Genomic DNA, 26295 nt, shown 5'->3' with positions numbered 1-26295 from the left:
AAATAGGAAAAATACTTTTTCAGAGTTTTCACATAGTTCCATTGATGTTTCCTGTTTCACGGTAGAAGGAGTTCTGAATAAGGTCCGTGTGGCTGAATAAACATCTTTCTGACTACCCAAACTTTAATCCTCTGGGATGCCACCTAGGGCTTCAGAAGATTAATTTACTTCTAGCTTCCATATGATTCAGAAAGATTGTTTTCATTAATGTGCCTGCCAGTGTGCTCAGTTTGCAACATGAGGGCAGTTTACTTACTTGACATAGCTGCTTATTTCATGCAGTGTTTGAGTTATTGGGAACCTCCACAAATGTTTGATAAATGGGTAAATAAATGAACAAGCAGTATGCTAATTCCACTTTGACAGAATTTATGTCTAATTGATTAAATGGGTCACTGACTTTGTCCTCTCTTTGTAGATTTGATATCATTGGATGATATTTATGAAATTGGACAGTTTTGTTGCCAATTTTGTACGACAAGAAAATCTTTGAAGGAATGCATTGTCTGTAAATTAATTTAACTGCTTTTAACAGTGTTTCTCTTTCTCTAGATTTTAGTGCCAGTTCTTTCTAATAAGAACAACCATAAGTCCTGGTCCTGTTTTACTTCACAAGATATGGAATATCACATAGAAGTCATGAAAAATAAGATGTATATTTTTAGGGGCAAAATGTCTAGAAGAACTCTTCTACCAATTCCCACTGTTGCAGGAAAGATTGATCTGGATCAGAATTGTTCAGAGAACAAGTACGTAACAGTGCAATATATACAGGATATTAAAGTGGAGAGCCAGGCCAGCACGGTGGTTCACGCCTATAATCCCAGCAATTTGGAGGCTGAGGTGGGAGGGTTGCTTGAGCCCAGGAGTTCAAGACTAGCCTGGGAAACATAGTGAGATCTCATCTCCACAAATAAAATAAAATGGAAAGTCAGCATATCCATTTAATATCACACCCCTAGCAAACCCATTAGCAAATAGAGAATTACAACTACATCATATTTTTAAAATAAGTGCAGAAACACCATGTGTATTATTTCCTTTTGAAGTATGCTTTTAAAAAGCAAATTATACAAAAAGCAAACTGTAGTAATTGCCAGGCCAGCAACATTATTCCTTTAGTGAAATGGTTTTTGAGGATATAATTCTTTAACAATGTTTTTTGAGGTTAGAGATATTTCAATGACAGAATAACGTAACCCCACAACTCAAATCAAGACCATAAAAATAATGGATTTTCAAGAATTTATTTTTAGGAAACTAGTTTATGGATGCCTAAAATAACTATTAAAATCTATGTCTTTGGATAAAATGATTCATCTTTTAATTATTTGATTATCTTAATGTTTGTAGGCCACAGTCAAATGAAAGGAGAATACTCCATGCAATTGAATCTGTGGTTATTGAATGGTCACATCAAATCCAAGAAATTGTAGAAAGAGATTCAGTGCAGCGTTTGTTGAATGGTCTTCACTTGTCTCCTCAAGCAGAACTAGATTTCTGGATGATGAGGAGAGAAAATCTGTCATGCATTTATGATCAAGTAAGTAGATAGCCCTAGAAATTGTAAATTAAATTAGCAATGTCTCCTGAGCTGCAATGACCAATAGTTTTAAAGATTTAACACACTGTCTTTGTGTAATTTACTGGTCTGCCCTCTTTTCTTAATCCAGAGTTCTGTATGTGTGGTGTGCACTTTTGACATTAATTTAAAGTAACTTTGCCTTTATGAGAATATTTTGACAGCATTTGAGATGATTGGAAATATTGTGCTACCTTGGAAGAGCAGTACTTACCCAGGGAAATGTTGAAGACTGGAAAATTTAATTAGTCAACTTAATTGATTTGGGAAGGAGTGAGGTCTTGCTTGGTAGAGAGACACAGCTTTGGAAAGACTAACTTTGGCTCCTCTGCTGGGTGCTTACCATACAAATTACTTACTTAAGGTTCTAAAAGTTAAGACATCCATTCACAGGTCTTTTGGAGATTTTCTGAAACAGAAATTTTATATGGAAAAATTAATATTTTACATATATAATATATTAGGTTCTCTAGATGGATCAACTAATAGGATATATGTATATATGAAAGGGAGTTTATTAAGGAGAATTGACTCACAGGATCACAAGGTAAAATTCTTCAATAGGCCGTCTGTAGTTGAGGAGAAAGGGAGCCAGTTGTGAATCAGTCTGAGTCCCAAAACCTCAAAAGTAGTGAAGCCAACAGTACAGCCTTCAGTCTGTGGCCAAAGGCCCAAGAGCCCCTGGCAAACCACTGGTGTAAGTCCAAGAGTCCAAAAGCTGAAGAACTTGGATTCTGATGTTCAAGGGCAGGAAGCATCCAGCATGGGAGAAAGATGAAGGCCAGAAGACTCAGGAAGTCTGTTTTTCCATCTTCTCCTGCCTGCTCTATTCTTGCTGTTCTGGCAGCTGATTAGATGGTGCCTACCCAGACTGAGGGTGAGTCTGCCTCTCCCAGTCCATTGACTCAAAATGTTGGTCTCCTTTGGCAACACCCTCACAGACACACCCAGGAACAATACTTTGCATCCTTCAATCCAATCAAGTTGACACTCAATTATAACTATCACATATAATAATATATATCCAAATTTAAAAACTTAAATGCATATGCCTGCACATTGTGTACATGTACCCTAAAACTTAAAGTATAATAATAAAAAATAAATTAGCAGGGGTTAGGCAAGTTGAGCATAAAAAAAATAAAATAAAAACTTAAATGCAAAATAAAATACAAGGCTAAGAAAAAAATGTATTTTTAAAATTATTTTCAACTTGAAACCAGATATAACTTTGAGTGTTAAATACTGTATCACTTGTGAGTGAAATAGAATTTAAATATTTTATTACAGAATGCATGTATTTAGTAATCGAGTTTATATTTATTAAACTTCTTTTTTTCTTTTAACTTAGCTTCAGGCACCTATTGTCCTCAAAATGGTTAAGATCCTGACAACTAAACAAAGCAGCTATTTTCCTACTCTGAAGGACATTTTTCTGGCTGTGGAAAATGGTAAGACTCTTGTTCCTCAGCCTGGCATCAATATCACCATCTGCTCATGATCCAGCCCCTGCCTGCTCGGCCTTGATATTTACCCTTCCACCATGTTCGTGGAGTGATTGCTCTTGGCTCTTCTAATGATAAATTCATCTCACCCTTTGTACTATATTCTCCACCCATACTAAACTACTTTTAGTTTATCTGGTATATAGTAGATACCTGCCAAAGTGGCTCCAGATTGAAATTTTAATTAGAATGTTTGTGCAGGAGTGAGGCCTTCATTCAGAGGAAAAAAAAAATAACTCTGGATAGAGGTTTTCCAGTCAGCAGATTGGGCTATGGTGAGTCTAGTTATTCATCAGTTCAGTTCCCTGAGTGTGCTTGGTAACCAGTTATTTAGCTTGCAAACACTCAAAGCCATCATTGAAGTTTTGGTGAAGATTAAATGTACAGAGTGGAGGATTTGTTGAATTTTGAATAGACAATGCATGCATCTTGTTACGAACCAGGAATCATAAAATGATATCCAGTTGAAAGTCTTCTCACCATCCTTGTCCTTCTACTATCTAGTTTCAGCCCCACCCAAAGATGACAACCCTGCTCAGTTCCTTGATTTATGTTCATGTTTCTTTGCACATGTATAAGCATTTATTTATGGATATACATGATACTGTGGTTTCAAATAATAAAATTGGAGATAATATGGACAAGTAACTTTTTTTTGTTTGTAACATTAAGAAGTTTATTTTTTCCCATGTGACATTTGGAAAGTTAGGAAATACTGAAAATTCACTTCAAAAATGTTTTAATACATCTTTAGGGTTTTCTGCATGAATTCTGTTTAAAAAGAGGGCATAAGATAAGGAGGAATATATACAGCAGGGGCTCTGTGAGATCTGAATTCCTGTCCCAACCCTGCTTACTGAGCATTTTAAATTGCTAAGCCTCTGGTTTTTCATTGGCCAAATTGGCCTATTAACACCTTCCTTGAAGAATTGCTATGTGGATTTAGTATTTCTCAATCTTGTCATGATCAACATTTTGGGTTAGATAATTTTTTTGTGTGGGGGGCCATCTTACATATTGTAGGATATTTAGCAGTATCTCTGGCCTTTACCTGCTGGCCCCATCCCTGCTGTGATGATCATAAATGTCTCCAGACATGGCCAAATGTCCCCTGGGGGCAAGATTTCTCCTGGTTGAGAATCACTGGGTTAGGGATAGCATATTATACACTATACAAGGTACTAGAGATGTAGTAAGTATGCTTCAATAAATAGAAGCAGTTGGCATTTTTTTTTCTGTGTTAGCATAGGATGAAAATTTTCTCTGGATACAGATTCTGCAGGAATGAATCCCAGGGGTCCTCTGAGCCTTATGCATGTGTGGCCTGGAGATTCAGGAAAAAAACACGTCTCAATAGAACAAGTGGCCCAAACCCATGGTCAAGTTGAAGGAAGAGAGCTCTTCTCAAAGACACACTTCAGGCATTGTGGAGTCACCACCCATGCTGATCACATTTTAAGGACACTTAATATTTAAGGGCACTTACCTACTAGATACGATTATATACTTTTGACATAAACATTGATAAAAATAGTAATTTTGAAACATGAGTACATCTGGGAAAGAGAATAATTCCTGAACCTTCTTTTTATTCTCAGGGCTTTATTGTTACATAGACAGATTAATTGGTTACACAGACAGATTAATTGGTTACACACCAAGTGGCTGGTTCATCCTTGACTCCTGGTGACAAAATTAAGCAGGGCTTTTTTGTTCTTGACACAAGTCTTTTGGGTTAACAACAAAAACTAGAATTTACTTGACTTTGTTCCCTACTTTCATAATAAAATTTGTTCTCAGTTCATCAAGGGTATTTGTAGCCTTGGGAGCAAAATGGAATCTCATGGAGATCCATTTATGGTATATTAAAAGGACCAGTGCTAAGCAAGAGAAAACTTTAGATTCGATTAAGCAGTCATTAATGAGAGTCAAATATTTAAATGTTTTTTTCATATCTATAGCATTTTTTGTTTGATTTTTTTTCTTCCTTTTTCTTTTTTGGAGACAGGGTCTTGCTCTGTTGCCCAGGCTGGAGTGCAGTGGTATGATCATGGCTCACTGCAGCCTCGACCTCCCAGGCTCAAATGATCCATCCACCTCAGCCTCCTGAGGAGCTGGGACCACAGGCAACTGCTACCATGCCCAGCTAATTTTTAAGTTTTTTGTAGAGATGGGGTCTTGCTATTTTGCCCAGGCTGGTTTCGAATTCCTAGACTCAACTAATCCTTCCGAAGTGCTCGGATTACAAGCATGAACCACTGCACCTGGCCTGCTATAGCATTTAAAAAAATATTTACCATGCTTAACATTTGTTTTATTGAAATAAACTTCACATAACATAAAATTAACAATTTTAAAGTATATAATTCATTCAAGTTTTAGTACATTCATGATGTTGTACAACCTCACCTCTGTCGAGTTCCAAAATCCTTTCATCACTGTGCTTAACAATTTTAAGTTAAACTTTTATTAATGATATAATTTTTCTCAATCATTGCATGAGTTACTGTCATAGGAAACTGGAATGAGAGAGTAAACAATTCAATTGTGCTCATACCAAGTTCCTAGAAGGAATTAACATTCTAGTGACGAAGTTTGTAATCCAAGCCATAAAGTGACAACATTGCAAAGAGGTTTTATTCCCACGGTTTCCACAGGGTTGAGTAAATTTCTTTAGACTCCAGGGATATTTTCCCCTTGGGTTTTCCATCACAATTTATTTATGCTATGTGGGTAACTAGATCAGTGCTCTCCCAAATGACTCAGTTACAGATGGACAGTGTCTAAAGTCTTCCAAATTGCTCATGTGTACATTGTAGGATAAGTAATATAAAGGGAACTATGATAATATTTAAGTGTGGCCGTGTTGTTTTACATGGCTCTCTTCTGCATGTAAAGTGAATTTAGAAAAAAAAAAACAAAAAACCGGAATCACGTTAATGATGGTTCTTTGCTTTCAGCCCTTCTCGAAGCCCAAGATGTGGAACTTTACCTGAGACCTCTGAGGAGACACATCCAGTGTCTCCAGGAGATGGAATTCCCACAGACCCGCATATTAATTGCTCCATTATTTCATACCATCTGTCTGATCTGGAGTCATTCCAAGTTTTATAACACCCCAGCTCGGGTTATAGTTTTATTGCAAGAGTTTTGTAATCTCTTCATTAACCAGGTATGAAGCATCAAAAAACAGGAACAATAAGAATTGTTGCTGTGAGGTAGGTTTTACGAGACTAGTGAAGAATAATCTAGTATACAGTAAGAACACCATCTTTTTCTTTTTTCAGAAAGGACATTTATGGTAACAAAGGCCAGGTAACCTTTTAATCCTAAATGGCAGGGAGCTATGAAAATAAGTCAGACATAATCAAAGGACAAGTTGTTGCTTGGTTTTGTTTAACATCTGTACCTTTCTTCAAAAGGCTTTAAGGCAGCTTCCAGCAAAAGACAGACATGTGTAGTACATTCTTTGTAGCCTTCCCTTCGGTTTTCACAGAAACACTGGCTGATAAAAGCCTTTTGGAAAGTGTGGTAAGTTAAGAGCATCTGGCAAAAAGAAAATCCTAAAAAAGTAGTAGAATTGTATTGAAAAAATTCTGATTCATTGTTGATCTTTTAAAATCTCTTTTATAATTGTTTCTCCATTCCTTACTCAATCTGCAAAATGTTAAAAAGAAAAATTTAAAAAAAAAAGGACCACCTCCCTCTGTGTCCTCGTCCTGTCTGTGTGAATGTGGATTCTTCCATGTTCACAGTACCAGAGGGTATTACATAATTTGAGAGCTAAAAGATACTTGGATGCTGCATAATCTAGTGTTCTTATTTGGAACCACTTAGTCTTAATCTGCTCAGGCTGCCATAGCAAAGTACTGTGGATTGGGTAGGTTAAACATCAGAAATTTATTTTCTCACAGTTCTAGAGGCTGAAAGTCTGAGATGAGGGTGCCAGCGTGCTCAGGTTCTGGTGGGGCCCTCTTCCTGGCTTGCTGATGGCTGGCTGCCTTCTCACTGTGTCCTCACTTAGCCATCTTCCTCTTATAAGACCACGGTCCTATCGGATTAAGGCCCCATCTTTATAACCTCATTTAATCACAGTTACCTCCTAAAGACCCTATATCCAGATACAGTCACATTGGGAGTTAGGCTTTCAATATTTATCCATTTGAATGGACACAATTCAGATGTTTTTCAAATGAATTAACCAAGACTTGAAAAATGATGTTATTTGCTCAATTTCCCTGAGAAGTTAGGAGGAAAGCCAGACCAAAGAACAGGTCTGCAGACTTGCAGCTTAGAGTTTCTGGAGTATAAGGTTACATTGCTAATATTTTTCATCTCTCTTCCCTCTCTGATTCTGAAAAGATAGAGTGGTGTGTGGGAAAAGCTTTGGACCTAGACCAACCTGGATTCAAATCTAATTGACTCACTTAAGGGAAGTTAAATTACTCCTCAGTTTCCACATCTGTCAGTGGGGATAATGCCTAGTCCATGGCTATTGCGAGGATTCAAAGATAATCTAAGTGAAATGCCCAGCATAGTGCTTGGTGTTTAATCGAGGCTCAGTAAATGTTAGTTGCCTTTTGTTCTTTTACCCAAACTATTGACTTACAGGCTAGTTGCAGCTGTTGGTAGAAGATAACAAGAAGTCGATTCCTTGCTATATTTTGCCATCATCTCCTCTGGTTTTGTTCAATATCTGTTACTCTGTTGGGCAAACTCAGTTTTGCCCTTTTGTTAAACAGGTTCCCTGGGCCCTAATGGTGTAAAACACCACAATCCCTGTTGCAGGGCCAAAAACTATAACCACCACTTCCCCCAAACCCCTTTTTAGGGACCTATTTCTCATTTTGAGAATAATTGAAACTGTTTCACTATAAATCCTTGTTAATGTATAAATCACAGAGGAGACCATTTGTTAGCATAGGTGACTTATTTTAAGTCCTGTTTACCTGTAAGCCTGTAAACTTCTCATCCCTGGCTTCTAGTCTATGTCAACAGCTAGAGTCTGCCAAGCTCCTGATAAAATAATGTGGCTTCTCTTGTTCTTTAGTTCTGGCTTCTATCCAAATGTTTCATTGACCCAATTCCTTTGATTCTATGAACGGCAGATTTCAGACTTTGTGGTAAATATGCCCAACATGTTAGGAGTCAAAAGTTAACAATTAGCCAATGTCCATAGCTGGTTCCCTGAAGCACTAACCACCCTGCCACCAATTTTACTACTTTTATATAGTTATTTAACAAAAATTATATAGTGCTTATTTTGTTCAGGAGCTTTTCCAAGCCCTTTACAAAAATTCAAAAGTTAAACCCTCATAGCAACACTATGACATAAGTATTATTAGTAGCTTCATTTTATAATGAAAAAAAAAACTGAAGCCTAAGAAGATAAGTAACTCTCCAACCCAGCAAGTCAGTAATACAGTTCTCACCCACTATACCATGCTCCATGTTTTAAAATAAGTATTTTTAATGTCTAAATGTGACCTAATACATGGTATGCTAATGATAATTGTAAAATATTCTCATTGCATAATGTTGGAACAATGGAAATGGTTCTGGAGTTTCATCACTCTATTATTAAAGCATTTTTATTTTTCCTTCCTCCCAAACTTAGATATATTTATACATGTTATCATGCATACAATTTTGTACTAATTTCTTGAAAGATTATTTTGTTATTGCTGTATATATAAGTTGCTTCCAGCCTCCTTGATTATAAACAACATGCAGAAAAAAACCATACAAAGATCCCCTCTTTTGACTGGAATAATTGGCTTACTATAAATTCCTGATGTTGGTCAAAGGGTACAATCTTTTCATGGCTCTTGAGCAATATTTAATACTTACAAATTATTTTCTAAAAGCTTATATCAATTACATTGTTATTATCAATGTGTAAAAGCTTTCACTATGACCTGTCAACTTGGAGCATTGCCATCTTTAAAAAAACTTGGGGTCATTTATTGGGTATCTAGTGGTAACATGTTTTTAAATTTGTACCTTGCATGATATGTGTGATTACACATTTTATGTTTTCTATAATTGTGTTTCCTCTTGTCACCTACATGCTCTTTGCTTTCATGAATTTATTGATCAAGTTTTTGTGAAAATTCAAACCCTTTCTATGTTACATATTAGAGGTCATAAGCTGACATGCTGTCAACTCATTTGGCCCAAAGATCAATGCAGTGTTTTTATTTTGTATAATATTTTTAATTTAAAATTGTTAATACTTAAATTGGATAGATCTCATTTAAATGCCAGCATTTCAGCCTCCACTGAAAACTCAGAGATCTTGCCACAGTGCTTGCACCATCCCCATAGGCGCAGCCAGTGACTATAGCTTCAAATGCCCCTTTAGGTGAAACAGGTGCTGTCTAGATGACCATGACCTTCACTGTTCACTGTCGTTTCTGATCTACTTTACTCAGTTTCATTATATGCTTGACCTTATGACTGGAATGCCAGTCAGAGTCAGAAACCCTTTGTTACTTTAAAAGCAAATGTATTTCTTTTCTCTTGTTTTCCAGCAGTGACCATTAACATCATTATTTAGGCCAGACACATAAAAGGCATCACCTGTTCACCTTGCATGCTAGCACAGGCTTTGGTAATGGGGTCTTAATGCCTTGCCTTTCTTCTCTGGTAACCTGACTCTAGTCCATGGTCCTTGTGTGTCATTATCACTCTAGCCACTACCTTGTCTATTCCATGGCTTGGTGTATCTATTGTAGACATTGTCACCTACAAGATCCTAAGTGAGGAAGAGTTTAAGTCTGAGTAGTCGAGTGTGGAGTAGAGCTGTCAGGACTGAGCTAAAATAACAGTCCCTAAAAACACAGCCAAAAGAATAGAGAAGCAGCAGCAGGGAGACGAGCCTCAAACTAACAATATCATTGGTAAATTGGTTAATTGATCATTAGCTTATTGATAAATAAGTTGGTTAGCAGTATTTTAGTTTATAAGACTTCTGAAGTGGGACTAGTTCATCCTAAATCTAGTGGCTTTTGACTTGTTTGTGCTGGTACCATTAAGTATGAGATGATAGAGCTGGTGTGGTTAGGCATGCTCCAGAGTGGGTACTGTGAGAGGTAGAAAAGAATTTCGAGTTTATGAGCTAAAAGGGATTTTGAGGTTCACCTAATTCATTTCCCTCATTCTGCAGCTAAGGAAATAGATCCTCTGAGACAACTTAGCTAGTATCCCAAAAGTAGTTCGTGGCCCCTAGTAGGATCACAGCCGGCCCCTAGTAGGGTCACAGCCAGCCCCTGCGTCAGGTCATGCTTTTTCCTTCACACACTCTGCCTCCCCATGCAAGGAGACAGACTGGGTGTTGTCATTTAGGACATTAAGTACTATCTTAAGAGGCCTTACTCAACAGTGGGCTGTATGAACAGGAGAGTCCTTGTCTATGATTGTCTCATCTATGTGAGGGCCAGCCAGGAATAAACATTAAGCATGGCTTGTCCTAGGGATGTTACTTTAAATACAAGTAATTAGGTAACGGAGGGCTGCTAAAGCAGAAAGGGCCACTCAAGCAAAAGATATAGTCGTTTGCCTTAGATTTTTCAGCATCCTAAAAAGACACATTTACTATAAAGAATACATAGAGATAAAGGTATATGGAATACACCATATGCCATACCAAAGTGTAAACTCTTTTAAAATTCACATTGCTAAGGGATTCCTGGTGGTTCTCATTACTGCCCTGAATGACTTGCTATTATAGCAGCCCTCATGTGGAGGTTAATTTTCTATCTAACCTGACTGGGAAATAAAAGCATAGATTGGGAAGGAGTCTAATCAGTAGGGGTTTTAGACACTAAATGAATGATTTCCTTATTGCCTTACAAATTCATGGCACAGAGCCTATATTGCATGTAAAACTGTTTTCATTAATGGGAAATGAAAGGTCATATGCCTACATTTAGGGAAGAAGTGCTTCCCTCTGCTATTTTGAACTCAGGGCTTTCATTACATTATCCATTGACATCTTGAACAACATTCTAAGCAACCACAAAATTGAAGGCACACAAATTAAACCTATAATTTATATGAGGTTAAGATGCGTCAGGAAGAGGTAGCATACAAAAGAACCTTCAGAATGCAGAGGTTCTTGGTCCTTGAAGAGGGGAATTCTGAATGTTTATACCAAATATGAAGAGAGAAGAAGTTGGGAGTGTTGGTTGGTCCCATGAGAATTTGACCAGTGCCACATGGATCTTCTAGTCTTTTCTTTTATCCTTCTCTTCTCTTCCTTTCTTTTCCTTTATTCAAAACTAGTTCATGTGGCACATGTCAGCTAGATTGTATGTCCTATAATGTTACTTGAGCCCCCAGAAGAGAAGTTTGCTAACTTGAAAGAATTTCCACTGTTACACACTCCTAATCAGCTCTTTCTCTTTGCAAATGGCCCTGAACTACCAGGTAAAGTGAGCATACTTTAAAAATTCATGTTCTGATAGATTTCCTTGTCTGGCTTATGTATTCTTTATATGAGAAAATGATTGTTCAGAATATTTGCTGGCAGGCACACTCATGCAAATTACACGACAGTTGTCATATAATGAGGCTTAGCAACAATTTAGTCATTTGCTAGAATGTAAAAATCCAGAAATAGTAGGGTCTCCTGTATATAATTCTAACTTATACAAGTATGTCATTGAAGTCCAAGTAGTTGAATTTCTAGAATTTGTGCTTTCTTTCTTTCAGCATTGCTGGCCCAACTTTAGATACTGGCATTTAAAAATGATTCTTTGAAACAGAGATGGTTACAGGGAGAAACTGTTAAACATAGTTTTGATCATTGTTCCCTTTCATTAAATCCTAGGCAATAGCTTACCTTTCACCTGAGGACCTTTTGAGGGGAGAAATAGAAGAGTCACTGGAAAAGGTGCAGGTGGCTGTTAACATCTTAAAGACTTTCAAAAACTCCTTTTTCAACTATAGAAAAAAATTGGCAAGCTATTTTATGGGAAGAAAGCTGAGACCATGGGATTTCCAGTCTCATCTGGTGTTTTGCAGATTTGACAAGTTTCTTGATCGTTTAATAAAAATGGAGGTATTCATTTTTTGATTTTATTTATTCATGTGGAAGGTGGGTGCAAAAAGCCAGTAGCTTTTCACATGATTCATGGAACAGTTTACTTTATATCATAGGTGGAGGTCTCCTTTCTCAGTGATTCTCATAAGGAGCTCAGCAGGCCAATGCTATGATGATACAAGGGCATTTTTTAAATCTTTAATTTGGATTTTTTAAAAGTTCATTTTTGATTCCATTATTACATTGAGTATAATCAGTGACTCTTAGAATTTACTAATCTGGAAGAGAGTTGTAAATCAGGAAGCAGTAAGCTAATCCTCTGTAAATAAATCCACTTTTCCTTTTATATATTTAATGCTTAAAATTGGTATTTCATACCCTAAAACCCATTGGATAATTTAAATTATCACACTGTTTGTTAGTATATGAATATATGCTATACTACAAAAATATTAAAACCATTTGTAAAAATAAAACATGGAAAAGTATGTGCTCTGTGTAAAAGTTTTCAAATACCTTAAAACCAAAAATTAAATATATACAACCTACACATTCTTACATTTGTATGATGTCTATTGGCTTAGTTTTTTTTTTTTTTTTTAAAGTTTAAATTGATGACACTGCCTTATTTTCTTTGTAAAGCTCTAAGAATTTTGGGCATTGTCATTGATAAAGGTTTGTTTTATTCCATTCAAAATTAGAGCTTTATGTCTTGAGAATTCTCATAATCACTTAAATGAGGCTGAATGCCTCTTCGGTCTCTGAATGTGAAATACCTAATGAAGGGCAGCTTACATATCCCTTCCTTAACAGTTTCGTGTGCTCACTTTCAATAAAGCAGGCTCACTGCCGGGTATGGGGTGATGAAAACAGAAGTTTTGGATATTACCTGGGGATCTGACTTATGTTTAGGAGGATATAAAATTAGGGGAGTTATATGTCTAGTTATGGTGAATTAGAGGTTGCTTCTACTGCGAGATAGTTTTTGTTTTCTTTTTTTTAGAGACAGGGTCTCATTCTGTCACCCAGGCTGAAGTGCAGTGGTGTGAACACAGCTCACTGCAGCCTTGACCTCCTGGATCAAGTGATCCTCCCGCCTCAGCTTCTCAAGTAGCTGGGACTACAGGTGCACGCCACCATGCCTAGTTAACTTTTTCATGTTTCATAGAGACAGGGTCTTTCCTTGTTGCCCAGGTTGGTTTCAAACTCCTGGGCACAAGCAGTCCTCCTGCCTCGGCCTCCCAAAGTGCTGAGATTACAAGTGTGAGCCCTGTGCCTGGCCAGTGAGAGTTAATTTTTAATAAACATGAAAATGGGAGAGTAATTTTAAAAATTAGCAATGACTTTGTTTAATTAAATAATACTTATTTTCTGTCATAAAAATATTTATTTTCTGTCATTTTCTGTCGTTGACTCATTGATTTTAAACATTTGAAAATGTTCTTGATTTGAAACTTTAAAATATTTTGCTGCTCAATGTAGTGGAAAGGTCTTTACTGTGTTTTTTACAAAGGATATATTTGTCACCACTTTGGAATTTGAAAAGCTGGAAAGACTGGAATTTGGTGGTACCAAAGGAGCAATTTTAAATGGACAAGTCCACGAGATGAGTGAAGAATTTATGGAACTCTATAAACTTTTTAAACAGAGCACTTATGACCCATCTGATTGCAATAACATGGTAATGTTGTACCTTTGCATTTTCATTTCATGGGATCCTATAATTTTATAGCTGAAAAGGAAGATAGGTCACAGTAATAATAGGGACCATCCATTCCAACATCTCTAGGACCAAAAGAGGTTAAATGACTTGCCTGAAGTCTTGTAGCTACTTAGTAGATCAGGGATCAGAACTTAAGCTTTTGCATTTTCAGTTCAGAATGACGGCTGATAAAACTGCAGACCTCAGTCTGAATTTGTATCTTGTTTGTGTATGCTAAACAGAAACTTTCCACATGAATTCATTTTGATCTGATGTCCATGTAACTTGTGCTTTATTTTAGCCTTTTCTTGAATCACTGGATATTTTTTTTGATTCACCTGAACACTTGGTTTCACCCCATTCGTTACGTGTATCATTAACATATTGGTTGTTTCTTATAATTTTTGTTATTCTTGAGAGCTGATTATAATTTCATATTTCCAACCACAGGAAAGGGGGAACCTTTCTGATTTAAGCTACTTCTGTGCTCTGTCAGTTCCAGCATGTTAGTAGCCAGGGAGCTACCTGTGAGCATCCCTGCAGTTCTAGGATAAAAATAGCTTCATTTTAGTAGTTTGCCAAGAACAGCGAAGCCCAAGTCCAAAAGAATGAAGATTTAGCTCTTGTTCTTATTATTGTATATGTAATGTGAGTTTATTCACTATTGTTTATATTTGGTCAAACAACTGATTCTTTGAAATGTATGACTGCGGTATGTTAGCTTTATAAGGATGTAGTTAGCAAACTTAAGCCCTCTCAATTATAGTCAGTTTTGGAAAGTGGAGTTAATGGTAGAAGCACACTGCTGTAATAGGTGACCCTTTGCTAAACCAGGGCCCTACAGTTTGTGAAAAAGTAAGGGGAACCTAGGATCATGGTGATGAATAATTTGAGTGAGCTCATCCCCCAAAGCCTTGTAAGATGCCTGGCACTTGGAAGGCATTCAATAAATATGTACAGAATGGGATTCTTAAGAGAGCCTCTAGGTTAGCCCCACTGAATGTGCTAGTGGAGGACGAGTGTGAGACTGAGCCTGCACAAGATCCTTGGGGACATTTGAATTGCAAGAGAGTCTTGATTTTGTTACAATTACAAAAACTGGCAAGTTTTCAGAGTGCCAGAATTAGAGAATGTGGCCAGGTTTAATTGACGTCACTACCTTGGCCATGCCAAAGGTCCTGATTTTACTCCTGTCTCTGCCTAAAGCCTGCATAGTCACAAACAGGTAGGAATAGAAAATTCATTTACTCTTGAGATATATATCTGCTTGGTATTTGTATTTTGGAAGCCCATTCTATTTTGCAGATAAGGTGGGCAGGGTTTACCTCTGATCTTTGGTCTGGTTGGAGACATCATAACCTTCCCCTGAAGTTCCCTTCATCCTCCTGTCTGATTCTTGCCTTAGAATCTAGAAGCTCCTTGATTTTGGTCATTCCCTGAAATTAAAACATGAATTAACTAAAAGTTAACTTAATCAGCATACTTATGTTGAAAACAACCATTGTTTTTTAAAAAATGTGTTTTGCCTATCATTATTACTTTAAAATATTGCATTTATCATATATTTTTGCTTAATAAGCTGTTCATTTTCGTGCTTTTTAGCTGAGTTCCTTTTACTTCGACTTCATGATGAAATCAGTTGGTAGTTTTTGAGACATTATTTTAACAAATGACTTCCAACCTAGTGTATGCATGTATTTGTATGTACATATGAATACATGCCCAAACTCTGCCCTTCCCCTCCCATTGCATTCACCTCCATGTTCCTGCTCCTGCCCCATCCCCTCTGACTACAAACTAGTGCTTATTTAACAGGGAAGTGTGTCAGGGTCAGCCATTCTGCCCTTTGGTATATCCATGGTTTAAATATGTTCCAGTAAATTAAAGAAATGATCACTGGTAATTTGCTTTTTGAAATGCTGTTATTTCTCTTCTCATCAATCTCAAGCCTATTAATCAGGCTTTGAGCCTTTATTGGTGTACCGAAAGGTTTGCTGCTGTGGTCCATTTACAGAATGTGGGGATTTTATCAGGTGTGCCCATAAAAATGGTTTTGGGTTTCTCAATTATTGAATGTTACTTTAGGTGTTTTCTTTGACATCTTCTTAGGGGACTGTTTGAAATCTAGACAATTATGGGAAGAGACTTGCTTTCTTCATTATTGATGTTGAACAGTTAGTCCAGCAATATTAGACTCAGTAATTTTGCTGTCTTTCTATGGTGTTTCTTGATGAAATCCCTCAGATACCTAAGCAAAGATGGTAGCTATTCTTGTTGAGGGTAACCCCTTGGCTCTACTTAGTCTCTGTTAATGAGAGCCAGTTAATATTTACGGACGAAGTACTGGTGCCAGGCATTGTGCCAGAGCTTTCCCACATTATATACCTGCTTAATTTTCACTATAACCCAGAGAGTGGTCCCCCAGGCAAATGACAGTTTCACTAAATTACCTGAGATTATAGTTTCCAGTTAGTGGAATGGAAGTTTGAATCCAGAACTCTCAACCACAAGCCCTGCATACTTTTATTTTCCCTCCCTCCCTTCCTTCCTTCCTTTTTTTAAAATTTTTTTAGGCAGAGTCTCACTCTGTCATCCAGGCTGGAGTGCAGTGGTGCGATCTCAGCTCACTGCAACCTCCGCCTCCTGGCTTCAAGTGATTATTCTGCCTCAGCCTCCTGAGTAGCTGGGATTACAGGTACATACCACCACGCCCAGGTAATTTTTTTGTACTTTTAGTAGAGACGGGGTTTCACCATGTTGGCCAGGTTGGTCTCAAACTCCCGACCTCAGATGATCCATCCGCCTTGGCCTCCCAAAGTGCTGAGGAGATTACAGGCGTGAGCCACTGCACTTGGCCTTTTTTTTTTTTTTTTTTTTTCAGACAGTTTCACTCTGTCACCCAGGTTGAAGTGCAGTGGCACGATCTCAGCTCACTGCAACCTCTGCCTCCCAGGTTCAAGTAATTCACCTGCCTCAGCCTCCCAAGTAGCTGGGATTATAGGAGTGTGCCACCATGCCCAACTAACTTTTGTATTTTTAATAGAGATGGGGTTTTCCACCATGTTGGCCAGGCTGGTCTTAAACTCCTGGCCTCAAGTGATCCACCTGCCTTGGACTCCAAAAGTGCTGGGATTACAGGCATGAGCCACCATGCCCAGCCCCTGCATTCTTTTCACTGCACCACCCTGTTAGTATTTATCTTGCTTGTTGCATCCTCATTGAAATGAAAGGAATAAGTTCATCTGGGGGAACTCACCTGAGGACCTGTGGGCTGAGATGGAGTGATCCATGTTGCTGTGTCTGTTTTTCTGCTGATTTTCAGTGGGAAGCTTTATTCAGGTGCCTTGCTTACCATGATATCAGAATCTAAAATATATTTTAAAAGTAGTTATTTAGTTCATCTGTACTAGGTTGTATTCTAATTCCTAGAACGAGTCTGTTGTTCTGCTCTCACTCACTGAACTATTCTTTTGCTATTACTTTATGTAGTGTTTTCTCATTTTAATTATACAGATTTCATCTTTATTAGTCATACACAGCATTTTCATGTTTGGCCTGCATATTATTCAAGATTAAATGAGTTATTTAGCAACCTTCCTTAGTAATTCTTTTGGAAAGGTAACATTTGTAAAAACTTACTCCCTTTCTTCTCACCCTATGGCCTTTTCCCTAGTCTTCCATTTTTCCTCCCCAAAGGCATCTCTATTAAAAATTTCTTACATAATGTTCCAGAGATATGTGGTGCATGCACTGGCATATACATATATTTATTCCTTTGTTTTCTGCTTTTGCATTAATAGCATTTATACCTTGCTTTTATCACTTACTATATTTTGGCAGTCATTCTGTATCACTACAATAGCTTTGCTCATCTTAAAACAACTGCGCATTCCATCAGATTTATATACTAAAGTTTATCTTATTTATTTTAAAATGTCATTTAGTAGATATCATTGTTTAAAATTTTAATTAGAAACTTCTGCTTCTGGAAAGAGGGAGATGTACTTTTCCCTATTGCTCCCACTAAGTGCAACTAAAACACTGGCCATTATACAGTAGCATGGCTCACCTGTCACCGAGACTCCTCTAGATCTTGTTGCTGCTGAGTATCCTACCTGCCAGCGATGGAGATTAACTCTCAGGCTCCACCATGGTATTATCCCTTGAGGAGACCAAACAGCTGCTTGGCAGGAAGTTAATTACCCAAGAAGGACAGCGATTCATCTTGTACAGGATTGATAGATATTCCAAGGATGTGTCTTCCTTGCCTGCCTGAAAGACCTCAGCAAGCACGGCGGCCACAAACAGCCCTTGAAAATGTCTATTGCAGGAAGCCCAGAAAGGAAGCACCAAGTTGGTTTAAGGGACTGTTCTTGGGGTTGTAGGGGAGAGGAGATAAAAGGAAGCCAAGGTCTGAGATCCCAGAAGATCTTAATACTGACTCAAGACTCTCTTGAAAGATGTAGACTTTGATAGAGGGTATGGATAATGTGTTTGATCCTTTCTGGGGCTTAAGCCAAGACCCTATCAAGCAAGTAAGTGGGAGATTGTGCTTATAAACGGCTCTTTTGAAGTAAGACAGATGTTCTCCTTGCTTCTCAGAATATTTTAGGCCAAAGCATTTTGTGGGCATAAATTAGCCTAATATCAGTGGCAATGCTCTATTTCAGCTTACTCGTGAAGACCTGGTCTTTGTGCTGTAAACAATTAAGAAAGACAGAATTCTTAAGTGTATTTCAAGGAAATGTAAAAACAAAGTGTTCAATGCACACTTATGTATATATATTATGATGTTTATAACAAAAGTGTGAAAACATACATGGGAAAGATTGAAACTTACTTTGGGGTAGTGGTTTTCTAGGCAGGAAGAGAAATGTGTCTATGTGTGTTACTACTTATTTCTGAAATAAAATAACAGTATCTGAGAAAAACAAAACAAAACAAAAAAAACACTGGCCATTATATATAAAGCAGACATAAGAAGACTCTGAAAGGTGAAAAGAAAAAGGCAGAGTGGCTAAGGATATTGGGACTCAAGAAACAACAATGTGATGATGAGTTCCCTGGATTTTCCTGTTGCCTGAAGTAATCCAGACTTGGAGCTGAAGACACTGGCAACCAGGAAATGCCAGTGGGCACAGACCAGAAAGAAGCCCAGTAAAAGCCTGATCTCTCCCTAGCCAAAGGCTCAAGAAGGAGAGAGCTTAACACAAAAGAAGATTTGTGAGCCATCATGTCTCCACTCTAGCCAAACACCACGGAAGAAACTGTGCCCCACCCCTCCCCTTGCCAGGAAAAGCTGAGTGGGGAACCTAGACTTAAACCCTGTCTGCTGAAAATGCTCCAGCTCCCACCCTTGCTGGGGTGATGTCAGAGATGACTACATAGGGAGCCATGATTTGCATCCCTGCTGGCCAGGAATGAACTTCATTCTCTGTGGTATCTGGAGACCATGTGGGAATCCTGGATTTCCTTCTTCACCCAGCCTGATGTTGGAGCAAACCTGATGGAGAGTCCGGACTATCACCCTGAGGCCAAGTGGTAACAAGGCCACCTGCACTTGTGGCATCAGTAGAGACCACATGGGGAACTGGAAGTCCCAGCCCAGCTGTTACAAGGAGCCCCGCCCACCCTTGGGGGATGAATAGATGCCGAGTGGAGAACCTGGACTTCTGTCTCTACTTTATTATAATGAGGCTGGAGCAGCATCAGAGAAAGTCAGCAAAAACAAAAGGTTTAAATAAGAGAGTGTTATACAATATGAAATTTCAGTAGAATATCAGTTAGTATACCAAGAACCAGGAAGATCTCCACTGAGTGAAAAAAAGACAGTCAGTAGATGCCAATACCAAGATAACAGAGATTTTGGAATTACTTGAAAAAGATTTTAAAGTAGTGTATTAGTCCATTTTCACATTGCTACAAAGAACTACCTGAGACTGGATAATTTATGAAGAAAAGAGGTTTAATTGACTCACAGTTCCACAGACTTAACAGAAAGCATAACTGGAAGCCCTCAGGAAACTTACAATCATGATGGAAGATGAAGGGGAAGCAAGGACCTTCTTCACATAGTGTTCAGAGAGAGAGCAAAGGGGGAAATGCCACATACTTATAAACCATCAGATCTCATGAAAACTCACTGTCATGAGAACAACAAAGAGGAAATTCACCCTCCATGATCACCTGTAAAATCAAAAACAAGTTAGTTATCCAAGATACAATGAAGGTACAGGTATTGGGTAAATATTCCCCTTCCAAATGGGAGAAATTGGCCAAAACAAAGGGGCTACAGGCCCCGTGCAAGTCTGAAACCCAGCAAGGCAGTCATTACATCTTAAAGCTCCAAAATAATCTCCTTTGACTCTATGTCTCACATCTAGGGCACGCTGATGTAAGAGGTGGGCTTCCAAGGCCTTAGGCAGCTCCACCCCTGTGGCTCTGCAGGGTACAGCCCCCACAACTGCTTTCACCAGCTGGTGTTGAGTGCCTGCAGCTTTTCCAGGTGTATGGATCTACTAGCTGTCAGTGGATCTACCATTCTGGGGTCTGGAGGACAGTGACCCTCTTCTCACAGCATCACTAGGCAGTACCCCGTTGGGGACTCTGTGTGGGGGCTCCAACCCCACACTGCCCTAGCAGAGATTCTCCACGAGAGCTGTGGTCCTGCAGCTGACTTCTGCCTAGACATCCACATGTTTCCATACATTCTCTGAAATCTAGGTAGAGGTTCTCAAGGCTCAACTCTTGGCTTCTGTGTACCCACAGAAACATGTGCCAAACACAACTGCCTACCCATCGTCTCCACTGAAATATTTCATGCACATCTCAAAATTACATTCAGATCTAAACCCCTGCCTATTCCTCCCCAAACTTACTCTTGCCTGTCTCTCCAACTCATTAAATGGCACATATAATGGGCTACTTAGTGAGAAACCTTTGAGTCATCTGTAATCTTGCTCATTTTCTCACAACAACCATCCAGTTCTTTCAGATATGCCTTGAAATTATTTCCAGGTCTTTTCTGTGACTTGGATTATTGCACTTGCCTCCAAACTGCTCCCTCTTCCCCTCTTGGCTTTCTTAGTTTATTCTCTACACGGCAGCCTGAGTGCCTTTTAGATTCTAAGTCAAACCATGTCTTTTCTCTAATTACAACCCTTCAATAGCTTCTCATGATGCTAATAAAGGCAATTATGCAGTTTTCAGAATACAGCAACATTTTTATAATGATTTCTGAACAATACTAGCACATCATTTATTCTGTAATGTATATTTATTGAGAAACAGCTATGTCCTGGGAACTCCATTAAATATTGGTACTGTAATTGTGAAAGAAAAAAAACCCGGCAGTTACACTCAGAGATTAAAATCCAAGGGAGAATGTAGATAGGCAGTTATCACATGGGTGCCTGGTGCTGGGGTATGAAGAGTACAGAGTGCTCTGAGAACATTTACATAGGGCCCCTTTCCAGAGGAGGTGAAATGTAAACTGAGACCTGTAACATAAATAGAAATGAAGCAGGTGAGAAGTGGGTGAAGGAGAGAGACAGAATGTGATAAGGCTCCGTGGCTGGATCCGAGAGTGTGAAATTGGGAGAGGTGGCAGAATAGTTAGGATCAGTAAGTGGCATCCAGACCACATAGGGTCTTATGCAATAGATTATGCTAAGACCTTTGGACGTTATCATAAGAAACTGACAATTCTGAATTAAGATTGTGAGTTAAAGGATTCTAAATAAGAAAATGACATGATAAGATTTCTATTTTAAAAAAGATTATTTAGTCTGCCATTGGAGGATGAATCAGAGATAGGACTAGAGGCAAAGAGTAGTTAGAAAGCGGTTAACAGATATCGAGATGAGCAATAATGGTGACCTGGACCACGGGCATCCTGGAGAGATGGAGGATAGTAGAGAGACTCCAGAGGTAGTTAGAGGAGCACTTGACAGAGAAGTCAAGGAGGTTGCGCAAGTTTCTATTAGGGTGTATAAAAAGAAGAGCAGCTTTGTAGAGAAGATAACGAGTTCAGATTTGTACTTGAACAAATTAGGTATGAATTTTTTGTGGGACTTCCCAAGGGAGAGGTCCCACGTGCAGTTCTAAATTTGTTTTCAGGAATGAGTGAGTGAGGAGGGAGGGAGGTGACAGAGAGATTCAGGGAGGGAGACTAGCATATTTTTCTCTCCCTGAGATGTTTATTTCTAATTAGGCCTTCATTGTGAGAAATCTGTGGTGTGCACTTGAGAGGGCTTTTGATTGTAAAGCACCAAAATGTTTCTGAAATCCTGGGACTTCTTTACTGGAGACTCAACTCTGATGCTATGAAGACGATAGTTATTCTTTCACTGTTTCATTCTAACTATGGGAGTGGATAGTTATGTATTAGGAGGAAACTGAGGGATGTTAAATGCATGCTAATAAGAAACTGGGAAAATGTAAGAGTATTTGTTTCCTCTGTATCACTAATGATGTTTTCTTACCTGTGGATTTCAGTTCTCACCTGAAGAAACAGTGTTTCCATGTAGATTTTCAACTCCATGAAAAAACAAAAACTCTTCCTATTTAAACTTATAGATGGACTAAAGTTATAATGAGGATAGGTTCTTTTTTCTTTTCTGAGAAACTTCACTTTTTCATTTATAATCAAAATGAATTGGGAGAAGGAGGAGAGACTGAGGCTTCTATGTGAGCATGTGAGCCAAAGCACTGCTGTTGAGGCCTGGGCCACTGAAAAGAATCGGGAAAGCATAGGGGAACAGTGCTAAGCTTTCAGTGATTCTGTAAGGTGGCACTTGCACAGTCAGTCAGATATAGCTCTTTCTTGATCTTCCCTGGAATCCTGCTATGAAAAATAAATTCACTCAGAGACAGAGAGCGAGCGAGAAGAGAGCTAAAGTAAGGTCATGCTTGTGTGATTGCTGTTTTCACTGTTGGATTATTTCCAATACACTAATATTTCACTTTGAATTTTACAGGAATTTGAAAGTGATTATGTGGCATTTAAGTCCAAAACTCTGGAATTTGACAGAAGGCTTGGGACAATTATTTGTGAAGCTTTCTTTAACTGCAATGGCTTAGAAGCTGCATTTAAGGTTAGTTCTGAAGAAGCTATCATAAAAAACGTTTTACTAATGAATAATATAGGCTGTTAGATGGAAGGGGTGAATTCTCATTCAGGTAGAGTATTAACTAGGTTAACTAGTCATATTCCCTTCAAATTCAGCTCACTGAATAATAAACTGAATAGTGTGCTAATGAATAATGACACTTTGGACAAGATTATTTTAGGACATTTAGTTACTGTTCTTTTCTTGCATTCACGGTGTTTTAGCTCTCATTATCTTCACAGCAAATTTGGCCTGGCCAATGAAATATTGATTCAAAATTAAGTCACAGTGAAAAGTGAAAAATACCTTAATTCAGGAATTTCTTTTATTTACCATTGTTTAGATTGTTAGGTTCATCTGCCTATTTTATTATTCTGACTGAAACAAATAGCAATTTGTATATGTATTTACCCAGGCATAAGACATCATTGATTATCAGACACACCATTATTTTGTGTAACCATAAGAAATGCTGCCAAATAATTATGATTTCATTGACTGCATAATGTATTTCAATCACAGAGATTTTGAAACATAAAGTTATGCTTGTCACAGAATTGATGAAATACAGTTAAGAGTTACATAAAAGAAAAGCATCTCAATAGTGTCCCCAGATGAAGAGCTTATAATATGAGGAATAGGAACACCATGTAAAACTTGCTTGACAAAGAAAAAAATCACAAATCAAGTATAAATTAATAATTAGATAATGTCCCAAAAGAGGAACAGAGGGTTCAATATCAGAAGAAAAAGGACTAAGAAATCATGGGTATAATTCATTGAGAATGGCAGTGCCAAACAATATAGCAGACACAGATTTTTAAAAGATATTGTTTGATTTTGACCTTCAAATGAATTGGCTAGTCAGTGGAGAAGCCACTAACGTTCTCTGGCCCCAGTCAAGCATTTTAACATAAAGAATTCATGAGGATCTGGATAGGAAGAATCAATATGGTGAAAATGGCCATACTGCCCAAAGTAATTTATAGATTCAATGCTATCCCCATCAAGCTACCACTGACTTTCTTCACAGAATTAGAAAAAACTACTTTAAATTTCATATGGAACCAAAAAAGAGCACATATAGCCAATGCAATCCTAAGCAAAAAGAACAAAGCTGGAGGCATCATGCTACCTGACTTGAAACTACACTACAAGGCTACAGTAACCAAAACAGTATAGTACTGGTACCAAAACAGATATGTAGACCAATGGAACAGAACAGAGGCCTCAGAAATAATGCCACACATCTACAACCATCTGATCTTTGACAAACTTGACAAAAACAAGCAATGGGGAAAGGATTCCCTATTTAATAAATGGTGTTGGGAAAACTGGCTTGCTATATGCAGAAAACTGAAACTGGACCTCTTCCTTACACCTTATAGAAAAATTAAGATGGATTAAAGACTTGAATGTAAGACCTAAAACCATAATACCCCTAGAAGAAATCCCAGGCAATACCATTCAGGACATAGGCATGGGCAAAGGCTTCATGACTAAAACACCAAAAGGAATTGCAACAAAAGCCAAAATTGACAAATGGGATCTAATTAAACTAAAGTGCGTCTCCACAGCAAAAGAAAGTATCATCAGAGTGAACAGGCAACCTACAGAATGGGAGAAAATTTTTGCAATCTGTCCATCTGACAAAGGTCTAATATCCAGAATCTACAAGGAACTTAAACAAATTTACAAGAAAAAAAAACCCCATCAAAAAGTGGGTGAAAGATATGAACAGACACTTCTCAAAAAGAGACATTTATGTGGCCAAGAAACATGAAAAAAAGCTCATCACTGGTCATTAGAGAAATGCAAATCAAAACCATAATGACATACCACCTCATGCCAGTTAGAATGGCGATCATTAAAAAGTCAGGAAACAACAGATGCTAGAGGGGATGTGGAGAAATAGGAACGCTTTTACACTGTTGGTGGGAGTGCAAATTAGTTCAACCATTGTGGAAGACAGTGTGGCGATTCCTCAAGGATCTAGAACCAGAAATACCATTTGACCTGGCAATACCATTACTGGGTATATACCCAAAGGATTATAAGTCATTCTTCTATAAAGACACATGCACACATATGTTTATTGCAGCACTGTTCACAATAGCAAAGACTTGGAACCAACCCAAATGCCCATCAATGATAGACTGGATAAAGAAAATGTGGCACATATACACCATGGAATACTATGCAGCTGTAAAGAAGAATGAGTTCATGTCCTTTGCAGGGACATGGATGAAGCTGGAAACCAACATTCTCAGCAAACTAACACAGGAATAGAAAACCAAACACTGCATGTTCTCACTCTTAAGTGGGAGTTAAACAATGAGAACACATGGACACAGGGAGGGGAACATCACACACCGAGGCCTGTTGGGGAGTGGGGGGCTATGGGAGGGATAGCATTAGGAGAAATACCCAATGTAGATGATGGGTTGATGGTTGCAGCAAACCACCATGGCACACGTGTACCTATGTAACAAACCTGCACGTTATGCACATATATCCCAGAACTTAAAGTATTAAAAAAAGGAAAGAATTCGTGAGGATCAAATAGTTCTTTGTTTTATAAGAACTCTTCAATGAAACTCAGGTGCTGTCAGCCGAAATGTACAGCCTGTTGTTATAAAATGACCTGTAATCTCATCTCTCAGGTATAATTACTATTACATTTAATACTGCCACTATTTTTTCTTTGTCTAGATGTGCATACATGTTTCTCTTTGACAAAAATGACATTATATTTTAATCCTCTACTGTAATGTTCTTCACTTAACAAAGAGTCACAAAATTTTTTCTTGCCTTTATAACAGAATTCAAGTATTATTTTTTTAAATGTGTGATAGTCTATCATATTCTTTGCTACTGGAACTAGTTTTCTTTCAAGCTTTTATAAATAACTAAAAAAATGTAAAGTGAAATCTCAATTACAGAGGCTTCTGCCATTTTCAATTCAAGTCTCTCTTTTTCACAACCATTAATGTGAATTCTGTTCTAGTACCTGTCAGTTAATTTTTTTTCTAAACAATTTAATCTCTTAGGTAAAAGGTTTTTTTCTTTAACTTTTCACGTATTTGACCTGTTTACTGAACAAATATGAGATCCTACTGTCATAAGCTTGGTGGGGGTGTGGCATCATCTCACAGCTTCTGTGTAGATTGCCTTCCATGGTGACTTGTACAAAGTGGTGTTTAATAACTACTTGAGGCTAGGTGGACTGACTGGTAGTTCAAGTAATGAAATAACATACTGATGAGGGTAAACTGCTGCAAGTGTAATGGCAGAGGAAAAAATTACAAGGCTGTGTACTTAGAAAAATATTTCATCCATAGGGATAGAAT

The 26295-nt window shown here is 38.0% G+C and overlaps 1 protein-coding gene across 1 annotated transcript in view; it reads left to right on the top strand.

Moving 5' to 3' along the window:
• Window positions 1-26295, top strand: part of DNAH11 (dynein axonemal heavy chain 11) — a 359682-nt gene that overhangs the window by 15325 nt on the left and 318062 nt on the right. The window contains exons 3-9 of the mRNA XM_054559402.2: window positions 553-749; window positions 1354-1543; window positions 2934-3033; window positions 6048-6259; window positions 11921-12151; window positions 13647-13814; window positions 22814-22930. Of these exons, the coding sequence (XP_054415377.1) occupies window positions 553-749; window positions 1354-1543; window positions 2934-3033; window positions 6048-6259; window positions 11921-12151; window positions 13647-13814; window positions 22814-22930 (1215 nt within the window). The remainder of the gene's footprint in view (window positions 1-552; window positions 750-1353; window positions 1544-2933; window positions 3034-6047; window positions 6260-11920; window positions 12152-13646; window positions 13815-22813; window positions 22931-26295) is intronic.

The sequence above is a fragment of the Pongo abelii genome, chromosome 6 (genome assembly GCF_028885655.2).
Source record: "Pongo abelii isolate AG06213 chromosome 6, NHGRI_mPonAbe1-v2.0_pri, whole genome shotgun sequence".
In the NCBI taxonomy this organism is placed as follows: domain Eukaryota; kingdom Metazoa; phylum Chordata; class Mammalia; order Primates; family Hominidae; genus Pongo; species Pongo abelii.
The sequence above is the reverse complement of the archived record's forward strand: the minus strand, read 5'-3'. Positions and strand labels throughout refer to the sequence as shown.